This window comes from Sander vitreus, chromosome 2, assembly GCF_031162955.1.
Source record: "Sander vitreus isolate 19-12246 chromosome 2, sanVit1, whole genome shotgun sequence".
Classification (NCBI taxonomy): Eukaryota; Metazoa; Chordata; class Actinopteri; order Perciformes; family Percidae; genus Sander; species Sander vitreus.
Genome location: NC_135856.1, coordinates 23,703,112 through 23,723,380, shown reverse-complemented (window position 1 = coordinate 23,723,380; position 20,269 = coordinate 23,703,112). Strand labels below are relative to the sequence as shown.

The 20,269-nt window shown below is 42.6% G+C and overlaps 1 protein-coding gene across 2 annotated transcripts in view; it reads left to right on the top strand.

Annotated features, from left to right (window-relative positions):
* Positions 1-20,269, top strand: part of bnc2 (basonuclin zinc finger protein 2) — a 168,334-nt gene that overhangs the window by 64,470 nt on the left and 83,595 nt on the right. The window contains exons 1-2 of one of the 2 annotated variants that reach the window (XM_078261944.1): positions 7,071-7,442; positions 8,399-8,755. In XM_078261944.1, coding sequence (XP_078118070.1) covers positions 7,440-7,442; positions 8,399-8,755 — 360 coding nt within the window. In that variant the 5' untranslated portion in view covers positions 7,071-7,439. Of the gene's footprint in view, positions 1-7,070; positions 7,443-8,398; positions 8,756-20,269 lie in introns of those variants that run through there. The other variant, XM_078261934.1, reaches the window with a different exon arrangement.

Here is a 20,269-nt window from a genome sequence, read left to right as displayed (position 1 = left end):
TTAAAGATGTATTAGCGAGGTCAGAAGGGAAAGAAATCTGAGGGCTATGAGAGAGGAAGAGTAAAAACAGAATAATGAGAGACTGAGAGATGGGAAGTTAGCAAAGAGAATAGAAGGACTTTGTAAAACTATCAGTGCTAGGTTGGGTGGAGATTGGGTTAGTGGTGGTGGTGGTGGGGGGCTGTACAATGGGGGCGCTGGCAGGGTTGCCACAGCAGCGTTCCGGATGGGCAGGCGGTCTCCTCTCTGGGGGTGAGGGGGGACGTTGGGCTGTCAGGGAGCCTGGCAGGTAGAGACACAACGCCCTGTGACTGGGGGGGAGCACGGGTCAGTGAGAGAGGACAGGAGTGAGGGGATGGAGGCAGCGGAGGGGTAAGGTGGAGGCCTGTCTGATGAGGTGAGAAGAGAGAGAGTAGAAGGGGAGGGAGACATGAGGGAAGTAAATGAGGGTGGAGGATGAGAAGAGCTAGAGATGATTAGAAGAGAATTATCCAAGTGTGAGTGTGGATGACTGCAGTTAGAGGAGGAAATAAGAAAAAGCAGAGCTATGGGCTCAGGGTGCCCCGATATACACGTCTGTGAAATGCCCTGAAACCTGCCCAGCAAGTATTGGAACTCAACCTCTTCTCCTTCTATGTCTTCCTCTGCCATACAGTATCCCTACACCTCTTAGTTCATATGTACTGTGACCCTTTCTCTGATGCCCCACACCTTTACTGTGGTTTCACACAATAGCATGTGTAGAATGAAGACCAGCTAACAAAGATGCTACAGACTACATCAGAATGTGAACAATCCCAATATTCATATTCTCCTTTTAGTATTTTTAATTTAACATTTTCTGCTATGTTTGAGATCTTCTACTCAAGTCCTGGTGGGAGCTGGAGACTCGAGTTACAGAAATACAGCAGTTTAGAGATGCACACATGAACTTTTCCACCATTCTTCTGTACAGTAAAACTGTCTGCATAATAACTGTCTGCATATAAAAACATAATCACTTGGCATTGATGCCAAAATCCTATTGTGGGGGTCAGTATATTTGGGGTTAAAATAAAATGTTGTTGTACTTTGGCAGCAAAACCTGGCTAGAAAATCAGGATAGTGTGCTAAATGGAGAGGTCATTAAAGTTTTGGTGAGTCAAAGTCAGTTTGTGGAGGGTGATGTGCGAAACAAAAATGCGCTCAGGAAATCAAAAAAGTCCAAAATATCTTCGGAGATGTCTTTGTTTGCTTCGTATTGTAAAGGCTGCCAGTAAAAGTGAACTACTAAAAGGCACAATATTGTATTAATCAGAAGACTGATTTAATTTCATGCGGACTTCACACAAAAAGCTGCATTTTTCAAGCAAAAATGTCAAGTATTCACTGTTTCCAGCTTCTCAAATGTGAATATATGGTGGCCTTAATATTTTATAAAAATGTTGGTTTTGGACTGTTGGTTGGACAAAACCTGGGGCTCTGGGTTCTTGATAAATCTTTCACTATTTTCTGACATTTTATAAACCAAACAATTGTTCTAATAATTGAGAAAATAATCTCTAATAAAGTCTCTAGAGGAGGCACTTTATTTATGACATGTATAGTATGTAGTATGTTTGTTTTGGGGTAACGGACAGCCTGTATTGGTATTGTGATAACCTACTAAATTGGTGTGTGTGTGTGTGTGTGTGTGTTTGTGTGTGTGTGTGTGTGTGTGTGTGTGTGTGTGTGTGTAGTGGGGTGAAAGTGGAGTTCAGGAAAGGTAAAGCAAGGGAAGCCGACAGGTTGCTGTAGGGTTTGCTGTAATTTGGTGAGAAGAACAATGGATGGTCAGCTTGGTGCCTGCAGGGTCAAAGGTGCAGATGTGTACTGGATATGTGTATGTGTGTGTGTGTGTGTGTGTGTGTGTGTGTGTGTGTGTATGTATACAGAGTGGTAGCAGGGGAAAGGAGGATAGAGATCTCAGCAAATCAGCCCTGCAATGTAGCTAACGATGAAATGAAGCAGCGTGGTTGACTTGAAATAGGTGGTCTCCCTCTGCCTGGCCTTTGGCTGCTATTAGCCGTTCCACAGACAAGTGTTCAGTCAGGACTTTCATCAAGATCTGTGTGTGTGTGTGTGTGTGTGTGTGTGTGTGTGTGTGTGTGTGTGTGTGTGTGCGCGCGCATGTGTGCATGCGTGTGGCTACACATGTGCACCAGTGTCGTTGGAGCTAATAAAATTGTAGTTTCTCTCCTGACCTCATAAGTGAAGTCTTTGCTTCTTGGAAAAACAAAACTAGCACTTGGAGCACTTCATACATAACGTGTTATTAGGTCATGAATCACCAAATAGACCATTCATCTTTTTTACAACAAATGTAGTTGAAGATCGTATATAAGAAAAGTTTTTTTTTCAGAATCAGAAACGGTTTTTATATAACTCTTAAGACTTGAATAAGACGCTCCGCTGGTGTTTCTTTTTTCCCTCGTTTTTTTCACAAAGGTGCACTTATTAGTAGAGGCCAGATTGCAGTGATCAGTGACACAGACAATCATGTGGCTGTCTATCGTTTCTCTCAGACCTTTCGGTGCCCTCGACTGTGTCTATCTACGTCTTTCTCCCTGTCTCCCTCTCTGCCATTATCACAAGTGGAGTGCTGTTCCTGTCTGTGTCATATGATGTCTTGTGGCCCTTTAGTGGTAGCAGAACAGTGACAGTTCTATCCCTGTGCCATCTGATCGACACGCTATTCCTTGTCACGTGCACTGTTATAGTGTGTGTGAGCAGTTCTGTATGACCATAAATCGGGTCCCTCAGCCATGTGCTTATGTGTCTACTGTACAAAGGCTGCACTCACTCTTTTGGAAATGCCACTTCCCACCAGTGATAAACCATGACTATTATTGTTATGGTCTGTTTATTTTAAATAATATGACCTTAAAAGAACAAAAAAATCTCAGAGCTTTCAATCTGGAAAAAAGTTTGGATTACAAAACAGCAGACCGGTTGAACTCTAGATGTTTCTTTCACGTAGCAATCTGAAGTGAACCAGTGTTCTCTCGCATCCTCCTCAGCAAAGAGAGAGAGCATTTTTTTCGACTGGCCTTAATCATTTGTTTCTGCTGGCACATAATCACCATCACTGCACAAATTATGTTGTTCCACTTTCCTCTCTCTCTCTCTCTCTCTCTCTCTCTCTCTCTCTACCTTTGCTTCTGTCCTTCCATTTGCCCTTGTTTTAGTGTGTAAAAGGCCAATTTGAGATGGGTTTAGCTCTGTTGTGATTTCATTCCATTAAAAAGTATCCCACCTGTAAAAAAAAAGAAGAAAAAAAAAAAGAAAACAGAAAAATAACACAGAAGACAAGCATCTTAATTATGACTTTTTGATGACATCTGCATCTGTTTTGTGCTCACTGTTTGCTTGAACAGGTTTTCTTACTTTGCATAGAAAATGGAAAGTAAGGTACTTTGCCTCTCAAGACCTAAGAGCGTACAAAGGGGAATTGGTTTTCTTGAGACTGTCGCACCCAATTTCTGGGCTATTTGACCCATTAGATGTCAATGTTTTGGAAACAAACAGGCAGGGCTGAGAGGTTTGAGGGGTATAGTAATGTGGGATTTGTGATGGAGGGTGCCTTATAAAACAAACTTGTAGTTTACGAAAAATGAAAAATGTTTTAAGTCTAACTTTACTCTGTGTACTTCTTTTACTATCTTTTACCTGACATGCTCTACAGGCTTTAGTTTATTTTACATTACATTAAATTATACTTTTTAAACTATAAATCTGTACTTTACCAATTACAACTTGTACACTTAACTTGGAGCATATTACAGCCATTCACACCAATTAAATAAATTACACTATTACATCACATTATTATACACCACCAAAATTGGTATTATATAAAGAAAGAGTTAAGAATTAAAGTTCAAAGCTTCATAGTTATATGCACAGAGGAGAAGTTGTACTGTCACACACTAAACAGACCTAATTGTAATTAGATTATAAATCAAGTCTGTTTTCTGTACCAAAACAGTATCAAAAAAAGAAAGTTAGGGAGACTAAAAACAGAAGAAAGAAATAACTGACAAAGTATAGGAATTAATGAATTGATATAATGGATATCACTGCCAAAGTACATCTAAAAGAAATGATATGACTTAAGGTATATGAGTATACAAGTTTTCACTACGTTGGCCTAAAACCATCATTATCAGATTTAAAAATTACTCACGGCAATACATTATCAAGTAAAGAACCAAAATAAGGTTGTGTTCAAACTAGATCGGGCATTGCGGTAAAAATGCCAGTCCTCCCAGCCAGAGCTGGATCGTGCTACATATTTACTGTCCATTACGCTGCGCGATTTTTACACATTTTGACACCTTTTTTGGCCCTTATTAAAAAGATTTGTTTACAGATATCTAAATAGCTATCTTTTTTTTTTTAAACATTTCTATTCTCTACAAAGGCATGGACTAATGACACCCCCCATCAGCATTTCCTGGATGGGGGTAACTTATACATTTGGGTAACATTCTCCTACAATTCTGACTGGAAATTTAGGCTATGCTCTGTAACTCTTCAATCTTGACAATTACCTTCTGGCTGCTTGGATTGTAAGATTGTACCCCAGACTGAGTGTGGAAGTCCCTGGGGAATAAGGATGCTATGGCAGAGCTTTAACCTCATACACACACTTGTATTGATCCATGCAAGCCTCAGTGACTGTTGCTACAGAGCCGGCCGCACTCTGTCATACAGGGCTCCCCCTGTCACTGGTCAATGGCAGCTAAGGAGTACTACAACACATCACACACCAGTATCCAACCCACACCCATCAGCCTCTGGTGCTAACACACTGCCACCAACCCTGACCTCCCCTCCTGCCTCACCCAACCACCCTCACTCCCCCCACCCCCTTTTTATTTCCGTCTTTCTCTACCTCACTTTTCCTCTAATGAGTTGCAACACTGATAACGAGCCTGATGATCTTCCATTGATTCGGCTATCACTTGCTTGTCTGGTAATTGATCCGTAGCTGAGCCTCTAGTTAATTATATGGGCTTCGACATGGACCCCTGCCCCGGGGGGAATTCTCAAGTCCTGCACAATAATAGTTTTAATAAAGGAGCCTGTGAATCCCCTGCATCCTTTTTTCTATTCTCCTCCTGCTTCCCAGCATTTTCATCTTTCTATTTCCTTCTTCCTCCCAGTTTCCCTTTTAAACTTCTTCATCTCTGTATTTTTACTTCTGTGTCTCTTTCTCATTTCCTCTGTCATCACAGCCATTACCATCAGCAGAGGCAAAGGAGAAGGAAGGGAAAGGGAAGAAAAAGAGGGAGAGTGAGCAATATTGGCTGAGTCCACTCTTCCCTCCCACAAATAACAGCCATTAACCAGCCAGGTCAGAAGCTGAGCCACCAGCTTGACTTGAAACACTGAGTGCCACTCGAAAAAACCCACAGACTCGCACATTTACAGACGAGGGGGAGGAAGCGAGATAGAGGGAGAGAGGGGAGAGCTGGAAAGCAAAAAGGAACCTTGGCTGCTAAATTGTCACTTAATATAATTAGCCTTACCGTTTCAATAAGTTGCTAAGAGCAGAGCGTGCGGTACTTGGACAGGAGGTGACACACGCTTCTGACAAGGTGCAGGTCACTATGCAAAAGATAGATTAAGAAAAAAAATAGAAATTGGGAGAGGGAGGGGGGTGGTGAGATAAAGAGACCTAGAAGTGGTGAAAAACATCACAGGAGACAAAAGCAGGAATAAGATTCAGGCAGGGAGGGAGAAAGAAGTGATGATGTAAATTGAGCTTAAGACAAAAGACACATTTTCAAAGTGGTAAGACACACACTGTATACTTTTCTCTCTGCAGAAACCCCTTATACATACCAGTAACGGCCGGTGTGATAATCTCAGCAAAGGTTAACATTATACTGCCATTAGTACATCGTACAAAAGGCTTTTAACAGACAACCAAGCAGCTGTCTGCAGCAATTTACCACAAAATTTGAAATGACTTTATATATCAGAAACCATTTAATGTAGCCAGGGAAAGAAGTTCTCTGTCTGTCCCGCTCTCTTTTGTTCCTTTGGCGGCAGAATGATCACAGTGACATTTCCCTCGCGCTGCGGACTGAGGCACCTAGTCTGTTATTTCTCTAATGATGGTGGGGTGAAAAGACTGGGGTGGAGAAAAGGGGATTTAAAGGGAAGAGAAGAAGGAACGGAGGAAGAGATGGGGGGGATGTCTTCATTGTTTGAGACATGTCCTATGCTGTGTCAAAGGAAGAATAGATATCCTTCCTCTTTTTTTGTTTTATCCTCCTGTGTGTCTTTTTCTCCGTGTCTGCCTCCCTTTACTCCTCCATCCCTCATTTTATTCCCTTACTTTTGCTGCTGTGGGGACCAATTTGGCTAAAATGGAACCTCTTCCTCATTTTTTTCTTAATTAAAATCTGAGAGCCTCCGCGGGGGGGGATGTTCCTCCGTGTGTGTGCCTGCCAGTGTGTGTGTGTTCCTATGCATGCTGGTGGCAGATTGCCTGCGTTCCATTAGTCTTTCATTAGAGTGGGAGAAAATCAAACAAAGGCAGCAGATTTTTTTAGAGATATAAGTCTTTTTTTTTGTTTTTTTTATTGCAACCCTACAATTCTCAGCTGTGATTAAAGAACATTTTTGTTAAAAACAATACTACATTTTCAAATTTTCAAAAAAAAAGAAACAAATAGCCTACTTGATAACAATCTGCAACGGTGACGCTTCTCTTCAAGATGTTTTTCCAAGGAAAAAGCTCTTTTGCTAAGCACCGTGTGCGTGTGTGTGGCGGGATGGTCCCTCAGGGGAACTAAGTTGCTCTGAGACGTGCCGGCCACTCACAGCGCAAATGGTAATAAGGCAGGGGGACAAACGCTCCCTCCACCTTACCCACACTTGCCCCCACCTTCCTCATCCTAGCAGAGGAGGGGTGTGTGTAAGTGTGCGTGTGAGGAAGCGTGCAGCGCGATGTCATTGAGCATCTCAGAGTGGAGCGGCACAGTTGACTCAGTTGAGCCTGCACCGGCCCGACACACACACATGCTCACTCGCTCGCTCTCACAAGCTCTCGCTCTCTCGCACACACACACTCACACACACACACACACACACACACACACACACACACACACACACACACACACACACACACATACATACAGACTCAGGCGCTCAGTTCAGTTCCTCAGCGGCTGCAGCGGAGTACAGAGGAGTCAGAGAGAGAGAGCGAGAGAGAGAGAGAGAGAGAAGCAGGGAGAGAGGAAAGAGAGAGGACAGGCGGCACAGACGTCGAGCGAGGGACACAATCTCAGAGAGAGAGAGAGAGAGTAAGGGAGAGAGAAAGGAGCAGGAGGCAGGGAGAGCTGGATAGCTGGTGGCTCACTCCCACATCTCATCTTCACTTTGCTGGGACAGGCACAGAATTGATGGTAAGACACATTCATGCATTTTATTGGCTCAGCTGTTTGCTTTAGAAGACGCTTTTCTTGGGACTTTTTTAGTATTTAGAATCATTTACTTTTTTTTTAATACATTTTTGAACATAGATTTTGTGTGAAACTGTTTATTTATGTTTCACAATTAGTTGTTGGCTTGCTGTTTATGATTAACAATATAGTATACATTTTATATTTAAGACTCACTTATCACGTTAGAAACAAAAATGAATGACATAGATTTGTTTTTATCCTTATTTGTGCATGTGTTTAGTGGTGAGTGTGCTGATAGCAGCTCACAGTTTGTTAAACTTTTTCTCTACCATGTTTCTGAAATTTCTTTAGGCTGATATTAGAGCACTAGCATATCTGAATGTGTGCATGCATGCAGGTAAATGTGTTTCATTGTGTGTGTTTGCATGTAAGTGTGTTTGAGTTGAGTTCAAGTACAAAATGACTGACAGATTAAAGCAACAAAAAAAAACTGAGGCCACAAGCAACATCATGCACCCCTCCTCGCTAATTCCCATAACCCCCCATTTTTTTTCTTTTACTCCATTCTTGCTCACCTTCTCATCAGCCCCCTCCTCACCTCCATACTTCTCCTCATCCTTCCTCACCTCAAGTGCTCCGCTCATCTTGCCCTGTCCAAGATGAGGCCCCTGAGGAAATTCACTGCAAGCCCTCTTTTCTCTCTCTCTCTTCTTGAGAATTAACTCCACACACACTCCTCCGCCATCAGAGCTGCCAAGAAACCTCACACACACATACTCCCTCAACTCCCCTCTCACTGCTATCCTACTCGAGAAGCAGGACCAGCGCACGAGGGAAAAAAAGGCAACACGACCCCAAAAGAACACACCTTCACTGACTTTTTTTTCTTCTCTCCTCCTTCACACTCCCACATCCCTCCTGCCCTCCCTCTCTGTCTCTCCCTCTCTCTGTCTAAGTCCAAGGAGGCAGAGTTGGATGTGAGAGGCAGTAAGTGCGACACAGTCCCACAAGAGCCCAGCACGGACGCGGAGCCGCCCAGGCCACCTCCAGCTACGGCTAACCAACCCAACGGCACCGCTGGCGTTTGCACGAGCATCCCTTCCAGTAGCCACAGTAGCAGCAGCACCACCAGCAGCAGCAGCAGCAGAAGTGGTCTGGGTGGCATTAGCATCGTCAGCAGCAGCGCTGAGGGAGCAGGCGAAAGCTCCATGCAGTTCAGCACCAGACCGCCTAGTGCTGAGCAGCCGGGCTTCATGGGGACATGGCAGCAGCAGAGCACTGACAGCAACCTCCTCTACAGAATGTCCCAGCAGGTACGTCAGCTCAGCCTTATCCCTTCATCCTCTCCATCTCTGCCTCTTCTCTCCTTCCCTCTCTCCACGTCTTCAGTCTATATTCAAGGACCAAACTTTTATATTTTTTCTCTTTGATGTATGTTCAGACATTTGCTGTTGTGATTCTTACCACCTCTTGGTTTGTGTGTGGAAAAAGAGAGTGTTTGTGTGTGTGTCAGTAGGTGTGTGTAGTAAACTAGGGGGTAGGAGGTGGGGGGTGGGGAGTGGGGAGTGGGGAGGGAGTGGGGGGTGTTGTAGGCAATGTTTTTGTTTGTGATATTTCAAATTCAATTTTGGAACTTTATTTCCCCACTTTTGGAATATATCCAATTTGATGTGTCTTTATGTTGTTGTTCTACACACACCATGCCTGAAAGTGTTTTCATTCATGTAGCCTCTGTGTGTTCCTTTTATTTTTACTAATTCAATGCATGAGTCATTTTCTGACCCATAAAATATCTAAAAATAGCATATTTTGTGTATTTGTAAAAACACACATTTTAATGCAAAATGTACACAGTATCGGATAATTCATTTATTTCACCGTTTGATGGATTATCCCTTGTCCAGATTTGTTACATACATGCTTAAGTCTCCGTAATTGGTCTGTGAGCGGTGTGGAGTTTAAAAGCAAGCAATAGCAGTGTTTTGGTAACCTCAGTGCCGATAAAGACTCGGGAAGGGGCACCCCTCTGGGACCGGTTAATTGACTTCATGTGGCCGAGGCAGGAAGCCCCTCGCTCGGCTACAGAACAGCAGAGGAGCCGTGAATGAACACAGGCTCGCATGGAAAAGTCATAATGATAACGGATAGCCTGCACCGGCTGAGGAAAGTCCACATTTCCTCCCGACATTTCTCGCCTGTTATCGTGGATGTTACGCTGAATATCGCAGTTGTCTAGAAGCTTTTATTCTTTTCAAGCAGCTCCCAAGTTAGAACAAGAGTTATTTTTAAGGGACCGTGGGGTTTTGTGGTTTCGTGGGATAAATGTCAGGTAAGGAGAGGGAAGAGGAGTGTGAGTTTTGTGCAAATGTGTGTGTGTGTGTGTGTGTGTGTGTGTGTGTGTGTGTGTGTGCGTCCGTTCGCGCGCATTTGTGTGAGGGGGAGACAGTAAAGATAGAGGATGGTTGTTAGGTTGCAGTTAATCATAGCGGGACCTGCCGGCTCTCCGTACCATGCACATGCTGTTACACACTCAAGCCACAGTGTCTCTCTCTCTCTCTCTCTCTCTCTCTCTCTCTCTCTCTCTCTCTCTCTCTCTGTGTGTTTGTGTGTGTGTGTGTGTGTGTGTGTGTGTGTGTGTAAATGAAGAGAAACTTATTCTGTCACCTTGACGAGATTAACAGCCCGTACTTTTTTTTTTTTTTAGCCCTAGCCTATTTATTATCTCAGATGTGTAATCATGAAAGGGTAAGGGTGTATTGAGTCTAAAACATCTATATGTAACTTATGTAACATTTTCGATATTGTTGTGTTTCTTAATGAAACAAAAAAAAACCTTTTCTGCATTTCACTTCACAGCCATATCTCTACCAAAGATGACCTTTTTTTTTAAATGAATTACATCCTTGCTCTTTTCATTCAACATCTTTATTATTAGGCCTATTATTTATTACAAGCCCCTGTCATTAAATGTTCCTAAAGAAACGATTATAGGCTACAAAGTATTGATACGTTTATTCGAAGAGCCGGGTGTGTACAGAGAGGAGAGCGCTCTTCTTCTCTCCTCCTCTCCCGGTATGAAGCAGGTGGATGGGCCCCTGCGCTCAACATCTGCAGGGACCCCACGTTGCATCCCCAGTCCTTTTTACAAATGCGCACCGTTGTTTCAATATAATCAGCTGAGGGACTCGCTGTTATTTATCCTTCCTCGCACCACTTAGAAGACATCTTCCCATGTTTAGTAGGCATGACATAAATTCTCCGAAGGAAGCCTGTTCCTTGACAGACTCGCCTTCTTGGAATCTAACCGATAATGACTTTGTGTTTGCCGAGGCTGGCGCACCCTGGGGTGGTGGAGGAGAGAAATGCGTTAAGGGCTTGTGTTTCAAAATCTCCACTATCTCCCTTAAAGATCAACTAGGTGACACGAGGGATGCGGTATTTTATCGTTGTTAGTCAAAATTATATTTCCATCTGATCGATGGAGACGCAGTGCGTTTAGGAGAGATGCGGCTGCATGTGGTGAATAGCAGGGCATCAGCAAGCCCAAACATTTGGCAATACTTTAGACATTCCTTAAAACCGTAAAACATACACACACGCGCGCGCGCGCACACACACACACGCGCGCGCGCACACGCACACACACACACACACACACACACACACACACACACACACACACACACACAAGGCAAGGCTTTAGAAATAAGAAAATAGCACTTTAACATGAATGCAGACATTTTCCTGCCGGGATTGAAATGACGTAAATAAGCTGATGGTTTACAGCAGGTGTCTGATCATCTCGCTGCATAAACATGACCGATGAAAATAAAGAAAGTAAAGCGGAGATTTTAATTATCAAATTATCAATCAGGAGATCTGATGGATATTTTTCTTCTCTTCACGGTGTTTTATAACAATCAAGACATAAAAAGCAGCACCTGTCTCCACCAGCGTAAAGAAAATGACCTAAAGAAAATACATGTCAATTTAAGAACGAATGTCGTCCTCAGAATTTATTGATTTTCTTTTTTGATTGATTCCTGCATTCAAGACATTTCCATGTATTTTATATTTCGGGTGTAGAGCTACATGTATCTATTTCAGAATTAATAAATTCATTTATTTCCATATTTACTTAGGCTAGATGTTTTCAAGACAATGAAACATTTCCCCCAGAATATTTGGCTAGAGGGGATGCTGTTACAAATTGGAGAAACAGATGAAAAACAGAGGTGAATTAAATCATTTTTCTTATGTTTTATTAAGTTTGGGGAGTTAAGATTGCATATTGATAACATATCTACATGCAATCGCTTTTTATTATTGCGCGTTTCTCTAAACTAACGAATTTAACAACAGTGGCGATTAAGGAACAGCTGCCAGCGAGTCATTTACACCTTTCATAACAGGCCTTAATATGCTTTTAATCTTTAGAGATTTTCTTCCAAGCCACGTAGCAGTAGATTCACTACCTTCATAATCTACGCGAGTGTCAACCGGAAACAACACGAACAGCAGGCAATTTAAATGAAATCAATGAAATGGATTCGATAAATACTGCCTATTTTCTCAGCTTCCTAATGTTCAGAAACCGGTGCACAGTTTACAAAACACTGCAAGAGGGAACTTTCACAATTGTTTTTTCATGGAAACAAAAAAATACCAACATTAATTAGGAGTTGAATTATTTCCCAGGCATTACGGAGTGATAATATTTGGAGCCTTAATTGACCCGCTGCTGTACATGCGTGGCTATGAATATCGACCCTTGCAAGTCGAAAACCCCGGAGTTAAGTGATACTAGGAGCCTAATTGGTTCATCAGGGATGATTTCTCCACAATACAGCAGCCGCAGGCCGCGTCTCTTGTATTTATTTATCATTTTCTTACCCGCTTCAAGTCGGAGGAATGTGCGAACCACTCAAGGATTAGAAAATCTTGTAAAAAAATATGTGCCTTAACCTCCACCCGATGATCTGGTCTGCCACCCAGTCTTACGGCAGAGCTCGGAGAGAGAGAGAGAGAGACAGAGAGAAAATAAATCATGGTATGTCTTCAATCTAAAACTATCTCTAAAATGGCCTCTTCCTTTTCTTTTTACAAGGGTGCTGTAACGCGGCTTCCTTTGAAGTGCGACAGGTCGACTATGGGCCGAGACCTAGAAGAGGTACAGTGGCATTACAGCTTGCTTCTGTCTGCTCCATCTCACACATATCAATACAAGGCTTTATAATGTGGACATAGGCCTATAAAATAGATGCTGCATTTTAGACAATAATAATATAAATATTAATAATAATATACATAATAATGCATTCTTTAAATTTTACATGCATTTTGCCTGTTTCTAAAAATAATTATTTGAATTTGAAATCGAAACCTGACCCACAAGCATGCATTTTTTTCCTTTCCCTCACATCATGCATTTGCAAATTTAAGATCCTTAAAAACTATTAAATTAAGATAAAACGCTGTAAAAAGGGTTGTAATAAAATCTATATTTATATATTTTTTTATAAGTAATGTTCATTTTTTCCCCCACCTTAATGAAAAGAAAAACGGTGTGGTGATAATGTTTAAAATGTCTGTTTTTAATAAAGTATCAAATTGTTAAACAGCGTACAGGCATTTGGGCATTAATAATATAAAATATGTTGGCTTTATAGTTATTTACATAAAAAAAAAAAATCCATCATAAATATCTACTCTGTATTTCTAAAGTCTGGCTTTAGTTCTTAATATTTTCTCATGTTTTCATGTCTTGTGTCATGTTTAAACTTTTTGTTTGGTTCAGTTTTGCAGTCATACTGGTTGATTTTCCCTTATTTATATATTTCGTCAATGCAGTGCAGTTTATACAATCCTGTCTGTGTGTGTTAAACCTCTGAATGCTGTTAGCTCTCTGCACATGATGACAGACGTAATAGTGGAATAACATGCTCTGCTTTGTTGTGTCTGACTGAAAAAATGAGGTTGATATTATCCTCTTCAGTGCAGGTCACAGAACGCGCTAATCTGCCTATTAACACACTGATACACTTACAGTGGTATGTGTGTGTGTGTGTGTGTGTGTGTGTGTGTGTGTGTGTGTGTGTGTGTGTGTGTGTGTGTGTGTGCACACACGTTTTACACAGTGGGGTACAGGCATGTTGCATGCATATGTGGTGCATATGCATTGCTTCTTGCCATAGTGTGGGACTGGGAGGCAGTGATTTGATGCATATGTGTAGAATTATCCACAGTCAGTGAATGTGTGTGTGTGTGTGTGTGTGTGTGTGTGTGTGTGTGTGTGTGTGCGTGAAACTCAACTCAACTGTTATTATTTCCATGTCTGTCTTTGATGGGTCGTTGCACACAGAGCATATGGATGCCTATACGTACATGTATCTGGTGTCGTGTGTGTGTGTGTGTGTGCTTGTGTGCTCTGACACTGAAGTTTACATATGTGCATGTGTGCGTTAAGACGTTTGTGTCTGTGCTATTGCCATTTATTTTTCTGAGTGGGTGGCTAAAGACTCATATGCCGGTTGTGTGTCAGTGTGTGTGTGTGCGCGTGTGTGTGTGTGTGTGTGTGTGCGTGAGAGAGAGAGAGAGAGAGAGAGAGAGAGAGAGAGCGAGAGAGAGCAGTTTTGTGGGTGTGTGTCCTCTCCCTCTGAGTGTGTGTGTGTGTGTTGGCTCTGGTTCCATGTGTGTGTGGGTGCGAGGTGAAGTGTCTCTTGGCTGGCCTTGGCTGGAGAGCTGGAGGAGAGCAGAGGTGAAAGAGGAGATCTGCAGAAAAGACACGCACCACTTCCCCCATTACTACTTTTCTTTTTCTTCTTCTTCTACTACGTCTCTGTCTCTCACTGCCTCTTCTTCTCTCACTCGCTTTTCCTTCCTCTTCTTATTCCCCACACCTCACCCCTCTCCTTTTCTCTCTCTTCTTCTCGACTATCTTTCCTACCTAAAACTGTATCTCCACCACCAGTCCTCCACATGCTAAATCACATTGTTTTATTCTAAAGCTACTGTCTTTAAAGAAAGGTCTTTTGAGATCGAACCTGTGTAACAAAGGGCCACTATAGGCGTTAGGATTAACACTCATAATAAGACACAAGGACAAGTGTCAGAAGGAGCACATTGTTTTTTCAATAAGAGGAAGTGACTGGGTGTGCCTCTCAATCAGCCTGATTAGAGAAGGTTTAAAGCTACTTCTTGACCACAACAAATCCCATAGCACCTGTCCCTCACTGTAAAGTTTTAGTTTGCTCTTACACTGTTTAATGCAATTATTGCTACTGGCCTTTTTGAAGGGAAAAGATAACATAAGCAGCGCTGAGAAAGGCCACTGTGGTGTCAGCGAGCATCTTTCTTTGTGTCTTTGTGCATATGCAGTAATGATGATGTGAGTGTTTCCTGAAGGCAGCATTATTCTTGCAAGAGAGAGCACAGAAATGGAAGAGTAAGATTGAGTGGGAAGGTGGCTGCAGTAACTTGTATATTTACTGTATGTGTGTGTGTGTGTGTGTGTGTGTGTGTGTGTGTGTGTGTGTGTGTGTGTACCATTAAGAACCCATCTAGTTTGACGGAGTAGAAGGATGTACAAGGTCCCATTCATGCTGTGGTCCCCACTATATTTACCCAGGCACCAACTAGGGAGATATGACGTCCACAACATTTTTACTTTTAACTTGTTTTAACTGGCTTTCTTAAATCTGTTTTTATTTGCTTGCCACCAAGCATGTCCTTTCATTTCTATTGAAATCTGAAGAAACAATAATACAATTTGTTTCCCTGTTACATTTTTCTGTTACATCTACAGTACATTTTAACAGTATTATGTTTAAGTGGATAAAAATCAATTTCCATAATTTTAATTCCATCATTTTTTGTGTGGTTTTGTCCGTCAATATGACTCCTCATGCAGACCCCGCCATTCTCATTTCTTTGCCTCACCATTTCTTACTATAATATCCTTTTTATAAAATTCAACTTTTACCCTTTTATCTTTATAGTACATGCATGAACTGCCCAAAAAAAAAAAATCCCCCCCTACACATAACCATGATCATGTGTGTCCCGGGTCATACAGTAACCTCTGTAACCGTGCTGTAATGCCCTGCAGGACCAGTGTTATGGGTAAGCACTGACCCTGACTCTGCGTGCGAGACCCGGGGCAATCAGCGATCAATAAGCATCATGTGAGCATCACTCACGGGTTCCATGTCAGCTGTTTCCTGTTTTTCCTGAGGAGACAACCGCCTTACTGCCATGGTGAATGCCCAATAATGGGTAGGATACAGAACGTAGAGATGCTATCATGAAAGTCAAAAGGCTTTCTTTATCATATGCCTGGCAGGGCAGCGTGCTGTGTGTTCTGAATGTGTGCGAGTGTTGAGGAACGATAGAAATGCCAAGCCATCTGCTCTGCTCTTATCAGAGGGCTGAGTGGTGAAATCTACTATAGCTGAGATTTTCCCAGGGACTTCTTTTAGTCCTGTGTGGGCATGTGCATGCGAAAGGAAAGAAATACAATATGTATTTCCTTCTTTTTTTTTCTTTACTGTTATGCGAGTTGCTATCCACAAAATAATCAATGAAGTGGTATTCTGAATAGAAATCTCAGCATGTGACATTAAAGAAATTCACGTGGCATTTTTGGCTGGTTTGATTTGTTTTAAATGAATATAGTGTTCAGTGTCGCAGACGAATATGGGGTTTAATAAACTTAGCCTTGTGTTTGTGATTAGACCCTCGCGGCACTGAGAAAATGATGTATAATATTCCAAATAGAAGAAATACATATTAATTGTATGGAAAAGTGTACATTTTCTCTTTGTATTTTTTTCACATTTTATTTGTTTCTGCTGATGGCTGTTTAAGCAACTGAACACTTTCCTTCTTTCATTTTCTAAATTTCTTCTTCCAAAAGAGGGCTGTTAGTTATTTGTCTTTGGGTCGTTTCCTGCAGTGGGGAGAAGTCAGCGGTGTGAAGAGGAAGTGTGTGTTTGAAGGGCCAGTCGCTCAGGATGTCACCACCCCGCCACTGGCTAATGAGGGGGACATAAGTAGCGGGCCAGGGCAGCAACACACACACACACACACACACACACACACACACACACACACACACACATACACGGTAGGAATGCAGCAGCTGTCACCAAGGTCTAGGCAGTTATGAAAGGGTTGAAGTATAATTGTGTCTTCCCTGCGTGTGTGTGTGTGTGTGTGTGTGAGAGTGAGTGTGAAGTGGCAGTACCCGGGGTCGAGGGGGTGTTGAGAGCTGGGAGGGGCCCATGTTGGCTTTGGTGACCCAGAGATCGCCACCGGCAGCGAGGATCATCACACATAATTGACTTAAGTGAAAAGAGAAGGAGAGAGTCAGAGGAAACATATATATTTTGCTGTAGTATTTTAAGACATGGCCATATGGCAGAGACATTGTTGTGAGAGGCTGTTCTTTCCCGTCCTGTATCCAGAGGAAGGTGACATTAGGTGTGACCTGTGCTAAGTGACAGGAACTTGGGCAAACTTTCACCACGGCTTCTCCCTTTTCCTGTTATTCCTCAACTCCTGTTATTTTGTTATCGTTGGAGCTGCGCCAGAGCAACGGGCAAATCGACAGCCTACTATTTTTACATCCGTCTTAAGGACCCCTGTCTGCTCGCTCTGCCTGCCAATTTGCCCCATCAGCAGTGGCAGCGAAGAAGAGCTCTCAAGGCACTGAGCCTTTCATTTTTCTGTTGGCGGAGGGCTAATGCTGTCACTGTTATTTGAAAAAGCACTCAGGGTGAATTGCTATTATTATTGTTAAAACCATCATCATCATCAGGCTTATTTATGGTTATGGATAATTATGGTAATTTTGTTCAGGGCTCACAGTTGACTCAATCTCTTTCTTCTACTAATCCGTTGTACTGTTTGTGTGTGTGTGTGTGTGTGTGTGTGTGTGTGTGTGTGTGTGTGTGTGTGTGTGTGTGTGTGTGTGTGTGTGTGTGTCTGTGTGTGTGTCTGTACTATACATTTTCGATGTGCTGGCAAATTACCAAAGTTTTAATGGAAAATGGTTTTCCAACAGGTAACAGTGAGTGATTATGTCTGCAGTTCACATGTGAGGAGAACTTGTGTACACACAGGCAAGAATACATATGTTACATCTCTTAATGTATACGTTGAACTCTGTGGCTTGTATGTGTGTGTGTGTGTGTGTGTGTGTGTGTGTGTGTGTGTGTGTGTGTGTGTGTGTGTGTGTGTGTGTGTGTGTGTGTGTGTGTGTGTGTGTGTGTGTGAGGGCAAGGACAAGAGAGGCTCCCCTCCCACCCTACTATTTTCTGTATCATTTCTTTCTCTCTTCCATGTTTTACTCTCCGTCTATTTCTCCGCTCTGTTCTGTTTCGTCTCCAGCTTGCCGTTGAGATTTGATTGCTAGAGGCCCAGGGAGGATTTTAGGGAGGTTCTGGAGAAGGGAGGCTAATGGTACAGGCTGTGGTAGGCTTGTAGCCAACACACAGACACAGACACACACACACACACACACACACACACACACACACACACACACACACACACACACACACACACACACACACACAATCCTCCAGGCAAAGATACCTGCTTTCACACTCCTATTATGTCTTTTTTTATACTTCTTCATGTGTAAATTGCTTCCTAACTTGTCATTTTAACTCTCTGAAAAAACTTAAGTCTAAACTCATTAGCTACTTTTTGTTGTGAGCAAAGTGTTAAAGCAACATGTGTAAGCGTTTGTTTGTGCTCTCTGCTGACTTTGTAAAGATGTTTGCGCTGTTGGATTAATAACATTTAATGGCCACTGTTAAATGCAGCTGCCTTGGCATCCCACAGCTCATGTTTTTCTGGCAAACTGAGACTCTGGGTGGCTTTTTGTTTTTGTGAGTATGTGTTGTGTGTATATACGCAGTGCAATGAAATACCACAGTGTGTGTGGGCTGGATGGGAAAGGCATTGTGTGTTGTCACTGTGCATACCTGTTCACACTGCTGAATTGAACCTCTCTGCATGTGAGCCGATCACATATTGAGCAGCATTGCGCTTCACTTTCGAACAATCTATATTGTCAATTAAGTCACAAATGATCTAATTAGCCTACTGTGATACACGTCAATTGGTCTGACCCTGTATCCGTGGCAACCAGCCAGGGGTGGGAGGCCACCATGCATGACCTCTGGCACCACACATTGTTGGCCGTCCACCCCTTGTGACATTCATTGTGCGATTGAAGTAAAAACAGGACAAAGTGAGAATTCTTGTAAAGAAAAAAGCTCTGTTTTTCAGTGTGTTAAAAGATGTGTTGTTGACACACACACATTTGTGGAGGCACACACACACACACACACACACACACACACACACACACACACACACATACACACGTATATACTTACTTTCTCCATGTTGATGTTTTCCCTGTAAATGACCTGAGCTGCCTCTTCCATTGTCGGGAAACGCACTCAGCGTTAAGTGCTTTGTTGGAGCACTGTTTGCTGCATGATGTGTGTGACTCTGACTGGCATTTAATATTTTATGGCATTTAATCCATTTGATATGTTTCCTCCAAATACAAAAACACACAAAAAAAAAATCTGGAGCTTTTGTTTCCTTTATCCAGGCCATTACTTCACAGCTTGTTGATCAGTTTAGATTTGTAAAGGGTCGCAACGAGGGATTTATCACCCAGATTTACTGCTATTTTTCTGCACGACCATAAAGCTGATAAATTTAGCATCTTGATTGTGGCTAAAACGGTGCCTCATGAGGGCAAAGGTGATCCTTTGAGCCTAATCAATTGGCGACCAGATATAACTCAATAACATAAATAATACAAATATCATAAGCAAAAGATTTATTGCAGTAAAAAAGTGAAATGAGAGCACTTAAAGAGCAGTCAAGTTTACTGGATGCAGCAGCAAAGAAAGATAGCGCATTATGACAAAGAAGAGGAAAAGGGGCTGGCAGCTTGTGCATCAGTCAGAAGGTGAGGAGGAGACTCTCTTTGAGATCAATTGATAATAGGCTGAAGTCACAAAAGCGATTAGAGGCGTCGACTTGCCTGTGTTGTAAATGCTGTCAGATCTGTTAAAGGAAGCCTAATACCTCTCAGGTTGAAAGCTGTAATAACATCAACTGCAACTGGATCCGCAGGGAAGTGCAAGTGAGTCTGCGTGTGTAAGTGGAAAAGGAACGGAAGGAAGACGAAAGTGTGTACATTGTGTGTGTAAGGTCTAGGTGTGTTTGAGTGTATATGCGTAGTATAAAGCAGCAGCATCACGCACAAAGGCCAAAGCCGTGGGGTTGCTCCTGGCATTTTTTCGGCCACCAGATGCCTGTCACTGCTTTAAGAAAAAAAAGAGCAGGGGATGAGGAGGGGAGAAGGACAAAGAGGAGGGTGGGCGAGGTGGGGGGGCACCGCTGTTCAAATCATGTCACGTAGCGCTAATTCATCCAGCCTCATTAGAGAGAGGGAAGGGACCAGAGGGCCTCTCTCAGGACAGGGCTCGGGCTCAAACACACACACACACACACACACACACACACACACACACACACACACACACACACACACACACACACACACACACACAGCCACACGCAGATATATGCATACACTCATTGTCTCAGTTTTTTTTTTCTGGCACATACTTACACACAGATGCAATTTCTCTCTTCCTCAAACACTCAAACACACACACACACACACACACACACACACACACACGTAGACATACATGCACAGATGACACTGGCACATGGCGCAGTGCGGGGGCAGTTTGGGGAATAGAAAATTGCCTTCTCAGGAAGGCCCC